Genomic DNA, 6,882 nt, shown 5'->3' with positions numbered 1-6,882 from the left:
CTTCTCACACAGCCCACACTGCTAGAGCATGGTTTGAGATCCGACCTTGCTTCGTGAAAAAGTGGTATAAGAATATTTTTTTTAATATTTACAAACGCGATATATCTACTATGTTGTACAATAAATAAAGAGTGAAAATTATAACTAAAATTTAAAATAGATATTATACATCATATTTTTTCTTATTTTAATCTATTAAAAAATAATTTATTCTTTATTAAAAGATACTTTTTGGTACTCTTTATTAACATTATTTTTATTCAAAAATATTATTTATATATTAAAATTAATCATTAAAATTAATTATTATATATTTATATATAAATATATATAATTTAATTTATTTTTAATATATATTTTATTCTTATCACTAATTTTAGTACGCATATAACATAGTTAATTTTTATTGTTGCAAATCAAATTCTACCCTAAATATTTGAGAAAACTTTGTTCACAATTGGGCGTGGTTTACACATAGCCTTCAATGGAGTCAGCCTTGAAAGAGTGAACCAATTTCTTTCTCTCATATCAATGGGTTCCTCACTAACCCTTTTCCAATCAAAGCATTGAATCAACAATCCCAAAGTGAAACCAACACCATGCATAGCCATTGCTTCACCAGGGCAAGCCCTTCGTCCCAATCCAAAAGCAACCAACTTCTTCTCCTCTCCTTCTTTCTCAAACCTCTCCGGATTGAAACACGTGGCATCACTCCAGACCGTAGGATCTCTATGCATCCCCCAAGCATTGATCATCACTATGGTGTTCTTTGGAACATTGAATCCTCCTATTGTGATGTCTTGTGATGACACGTGTGGTATGAGCAATGGTGCTGGCGTGTACAACCTTAATGACTCTAGAATAATGTTCCTAAGGTAAGGTAGTTTTGGAAGATCTGATTCACTTAACAACCTCTCTTCTCCGATTTGTGTCTCTATTTCTTCTCTTGCCTTGTTCAAAACCTCAGGGTGATTTAGTAAATTACATAGTGACCACTCTAAAGTCACAGCAGATGAATCTGTTCCCGCAAACAGCATGGCCTACAATGGTTCAATCAAATTAACAAACGATGTTATAATTTCTATATGTTAGATATTAACATGTGAAATGCAAATATAGTCTTCTATAAATTTAGAGAAAATCTTGAAGTCACCCATTTTTAATAGTTTTGACCAGTATTTAGTTAATATAAATATAAATATTAAATTATTTTTAATAAATAAATTTTATTAATTTATGTATATAAATTTTAATAAATATTTATACAAGATGTGATAATTTATTTGTATAAATTCTAGTAAATATAAGTACAAATTATATATTTTATGTATATAAATATTTATAAATATAAATATAAAAGTAAATTATTATATACTGACTCAAAATAATAATATTTGTTGATTATGTAACGTTGTTAATAAATTTATTGTCAATATTATTGACAAGAAAAATATTTATTCGGTGTAAATTATTTAAGTTATTATATACTACTATACATCTTTTTTAACCATATACAAACTAAACATGATTTTTAATTAAAGATAACATATATGTATTAGCCAAGCATATACAAATTCCTGAAATTTCACTCTGCTGAAAATAAATGATATGACGGAGACATACATTATCATAATTAATCGGTAGCATTATGCAGCCATAAACTAAGTAGGAAACATGTTTTTGTAGATACTATATATCGTAAGTATTGGATAAAGAAATAGCGTAGAGCATAGACTATTGACTAATTCAAAACTCAAAAGTCAATAGCATTATATTAATGTCAACATCATTTATTTCAATATCAATATAAGTATAGAAATTAAATTGTTTTTCTAAATTTTATTTGTTGGTCATATTAAATTTTTATTAAATTAAATTCGTCTTTTTAAATTTATCAAAACCAATGACATTCATCTCTAGTCAGAGTGATTTGGATTTTGGAGAAAGACATAATTGACATTGATAAACTTGAAGACTAATTTGATTTAATAAAAATTTAGAAAATTAATTTAATTATTTACTCATGTAACATATATTAATAATCAGCAAACATTAGATTCTATTTGTTACAAGAGAAATGTTAGTTAAGAGATTTAATAATTTTTATTAATATTAGCTAGTATTTTAAATTAATCTTTTATTTTTATATTGTTAGAATTTAAAATTTAGTATAAAAATATTTTTGTTGGCCTGAAAGTAGAACATAATAATTAATTAGTAATTACATAAAATTATTACCAGAGCTAGCCCTTTGATGATTTGATCAGTATAGTAGTAAGGGTCGGATTCCTGAAGATTCAAGAGATGGTGAATCATGGAATTTTCACCTTCTTGGTGCTGCTTCCTAGTACGGTTCTCATGGATGAGTTTATTCAAGAAATCATCAAACCTGTTACTAATATTCTTCAACTTCTTTTGGGAATTGCCAAAGTCAAACCACCTTAGGAAAGGTATGTAATCTGCTTTGTTAGAAACACCTGCCATTTGAAGCAACTCTGTGACTGTGTCCCTAAACTCTTTGGCTTCATTCAAATCTTTCATGTCATGGTCATCACCATAGTATCTTTTCCCTGATATCATTCTCATCATGTTGTTGTAAGTCATATTATGAAAGATAGAACTTAGCTCCACTTCACTAAACTCTGACCCTGTTTCCTTCCCCAATTTTGTCATCAACCTATATATGTAATGAGCGATGATTTTCGGTAATTTATAATAAAAATCATATTTTGACAAATAAAATCATTAAAATTCTCATAAAAAAAATACAAATTATAATTATACCATACAAAATATTCTTTTTATTCCATTTAAATATTAAATAGTGAGAACTCTCATTCGATAAGGTTATTAAAAAAATGAAGAAAATTCATTTTCTCAACATATATATATTAATATTAATGGGTTTTGAAAATAAGTCTATAGATTTTCTAAAATAATGACCTGTTATTACGAATATATACTAATAATAGTACAAAAATAGCTGGTTTTGAATCCTTTTTTTTTTTTTTATAATTTTAACAAAACAATCAATCATACTAGATGTACAAATAAAATCATTAATATAAATAGCATTTTTCAAAAAAAAAAATTAACTTCATTAATAGATTATCTTTTCAAATATAAATCACTAATATAAAAAGTTTAGAAAGAAAAAAAAAAAAAGAAATGATGATAAAAGTGAAGTTGAGAGACCTGTCGGTTTCATCCTTTCGGATTCCGGCGAAGGAGTGAGTCCGTTGCGTTGAGAGAACATCAAGAGAAGTGATGCGGCGGAGGTTGCGCCAGTGGTCGCCGTAGGAGCAAGACCCTACGGTGGTGTAGTTGTAGAATATGTACTTTCCGGACAGAGACCTTGGCCTATTCGCCAACACGATATCGTTCTTAGTGAAGCATTCTTGGAAAGCCGACGGCGATGAGACAACGACCGCGAGGCGCGAGCCGAACCACAGGGAGAATATGGGGCCGTATGTCTGCGACATGCGGTGGAATGCGCGGTGGAGCGGCGGTTTTAGGTGGTGGAGGTTGCCTATTGTTGGAAGAGGTGTTGGACCTGGTGGAAGGTTTCTTAATCTTCTGCTCTTAGAGAGAAGCTTGAAGGTGGTGTAGAGAAAAACTGGGAAGAGTATAAGAGAGTAGAACAATGAGGGTTCCATTTCCATGGTGGATCGTTTTTGTGATTTGCACTTTGATTATGGAAATAGGGTTAGTTAGTTGATCCTTGCTGCTGCTTGAATCACATTAAATAGACGCAAGTTATTTTTCATAATAGGGTGAGGATGGTATTTTTTACCATTGTGGAATGTAAGAGTGTTAATTTTAAATGTGATATTATTTGATTTAAAATGCAAAAATAGGACACTGCGATTTTTAGGAAAATAAATATCAGATTCTTTAATTTTTTAGAAATAAAAATTAGATCATCCCATTTGTAAATTTTAAAATAAAAGAATTACAACAAATAAAATAAACTCTTTAATTTAATTTTTAAATTTTTTTTATAAAGTAATTAAGCAGACTATCCGATTACATAGTCCTATATTAAAAAAGTAATACACATGCAAAATCAACATAATTGAATTGCATATTGTCTTTATTCATGATAAAAACATTTAGCTTTAAATAGATGGTGGTTACAGTGTGTAATGGGATAAAATATTTTCATCTCAAAATAATAGTTAAAATATTGATATATATTATATATTAAGTAAGTTAGTTAAATATAATAAATTATTTAATAATTTTTAATTATTATTTTTATGTGGGTAAATTATTATTTGTGTAAGTTGAAAATTATTACTGATCGGAAATTTTTATTTTTATTTTTCTCGGACTTTCGTGAGATCATGTTGAGTTAATAGGATTATTTTTAATACATTAAATTATTGTAAAGTGAAAAAGTAGTAAAATAAAAAATAAATATCTAATTATTTTAGATTAAAATAGTAAAATTCACATATAATAAAAATTATTAATTTAATAATAATTAACTATCTGTAATTTTATTTTTTTATTAATTTTTTCATCTATCTTGAACAATTTTTTCTTTTATAATAGCACTTATATGTCTATCTCTTGGTAATTTAATAATAAAAAATATTAAATATACATTAAAATCAGAATCATTATATATTTTATTTTATGAGATCCCAAAAATATGAAAGTGAAGAGAAGATGTGTTCATGTTCGAGTTTGAAAGAAGTATAAAAAACTATCTAATAATATAAGAACTCGTCACAATCAAGTTTCTTAATGCTTTTAAGGTTAGTCAAGCATTTTGTGGAATTGGTTTCGGGCTACCGAAATACTGGTCAAACTAAAGATTTTTAAAAAAATTAAACCACTCTTCATCTCTCATGAAAATATTAAACTTAACAAGTTAGACTAATAATATGCATTTTTTTAGTTAATGAAGATAAAACAGTGTTATATTATTTCACTAAAATAATTAACCATGAGACATGGTAGCTAGTTTCTTCCATGGTTGAAAACTAAAATAAAATTTGAAAAATAACTGATCGCCTCCTCAATCTTATGATGTTAGCTTTGTCAGGAAGTAAAATAGTATAACACGAGGTGTCAGCTAGTATTAATTTTTGTTGAATAATGGTTTGAATTATTATCAATTGCATGGTTTCGTTTGATGACAAGCACCGTTCGCTGATATAAAAGTATAAGTCTGAGTCACGAGTTTAGAATGTAAAGAGTGAAGGGACAAATAGTCAAATAGCGATATAAAAAATCAAATGGAATTTTTCGTTTGTATAGGCTGTTTATTTATATTTGTTATTCACATAAAATATTTTTTATGTGAAATTAATAATTAAAATATCTGTTATATATATAAAAATTTAATTATTAAATTAGTTATTTGTATAAAATATAATATATTTTAAAAATAATTAAATAATATATATTTATATAAAAATATATAATAATTAATTTGGTGATTAATTTTTGTATATATATAATATTTTTTTAAAATATTATAATATATTAAGTTAAATAATTTAATTAAATATATTAAATTATTTATTAGTTTATCATCTTTATTTTTATATATTTCGTTTTTTCTTCTCGTCTTTATCAGTTTTCTCTATTACGACGAGGTCGACGAGGTCTTACTCTTACCTTTGTTATTAGTAATCAAATGAATTTTGCATGACTCCAATTGGCCCAAATTACATTGCTAATCTGTTTTTTCACTTTTTTGTTATTAAATAAACATTTTCTTTTTGCATTTTTTATAAGCAAATAAGAAACGTGGCTTTTTTTTATGGACAAAAATATGTGAACTATGAACCCCGATACCTTTTATTTTTCTGGTCGTGGAATTCCCGTAACTTGCGCATTTATTTTTGGATGGAATTATCTGAGTTTATCTTAAAGCCTAAGGGAAGGTTATATTTTAATAAAAAAAAATAGAGATTTGAAAAATTATGAAAGCTACAAACAAAAGCTTTGTTAGGTTTCTATCCAAGAAAAAGATCTAGTACAATCGTAGTACTAAAAAAATTAAAATTCGAGAAGAAGTCGATCTCAATTAACTGGGAGGAATCCATGGAAGTGGTAGAAGAAGCTTCAACTAACCCTCTTAAAAAATCCTCTTATAAGGATTCTCTCCTCACTCATACAGGATCTTTAATGGAAGAGCATACGAAAATGCTTGAGGGAGACGTTGATGAAGAGGCGCCGAACCAAAGGATTCACTACAAGAGAAACGGAATTTAGCGGCGGTTTTAAACAGCTACAGAATGAGTTATCAACGCTTCGAGAAACATTACAGTATAGGGCGTAGAGATTTGATTTTGCGGCGGTTTTACTGAGCCGCTGCCACAACGTAGTGAAATTTTTTAAATAACGTCGGTTGATTTAGCGGCGGTTTTTGTCCAACATTGAATGCAACGGCATTTTCCAGCAGTTTTGAACCACTGTTATTATATTAATCATTGTATCTTTTAAAATATATTTTGCGGCGATTTGAAACTGTCACTATCTGATATTCAATAATTTTAAATTTATTTTCGGCTATTTTGTAACCGCCGCTATTTGCCCGTCCAAATTGCCACAAAAATACTGTATTTTGCACCGACAATCAACGTTTTTTTAATTTGAATATACTAGGTATTTTTTTGTTTTTTTTTTCGTTATTTTTTGAATTTTTTCTTATATTAGAAATCTTAATTATTTTGTAATTGAAAAAATAAATTGATGGGTAAACGACATTAGCAAAACTAATAAAAATACTCATATTTATCAAAATATCAATAAAGTGTATTTCTTACTAAGAGTTGCATAGTCAACAATAAAAAAAATATATTTAACTAAAAAATAAATTTCAAATCCTAGGTACTACTTTCTACTCTGTCCCTTCAATGAATT

At 27.4% G+C, this 6,882-nt stretch overlaps 1 protein-coding gene across 1 annotated transcript; it reads right to left on the bottom strand.

Moving 5' to 3' along the window:
• Positions 1-382: 382 nt before the first annotated feature.
• Positions 383-3,736, bottom strand: LOC107639093 (isoflavone 2'-hydroxylase). The gene is made up of 3 exons (XM_021120951.2): positions 3,196-3,736; positions 2,239-2,677; positions 383-1,040 (listed from the first exon to the last, which is right to left on the bottom strand). The coding sequence occupies exons 1-3, from the start codon at positions 3,660-3,662 to the stop codon at positions 429-431; spliced, it is 1,518 nt and encodes a 505-aa protein (XP_020976610.1). The 5' UTR covers positions 3,663-3,736; the 3' UTR covers positions 383-428.
• Positions 3,737-6,882: the final 3,146 nt, after the last annotated feature.

Source organism: Arachis ipaensis, chromosome B4, assembly GCF_059453495.1.
Source record: "Arachis ipaensis isolate K30076 ecotype BB chromosome B4, ASM5945349v1, whole genome shotgun sequence".
NCBI lineage: Eukaryota > Viridiplantae > Streptophyta > Magnoliopsida > Fabales > Fabaceae > Arachis > Arachis ipaensis.
Note: the sequence above shows the minus strand (reverse complement) of the source record. Positions and strands in the feature narration are given on the sequence as shown.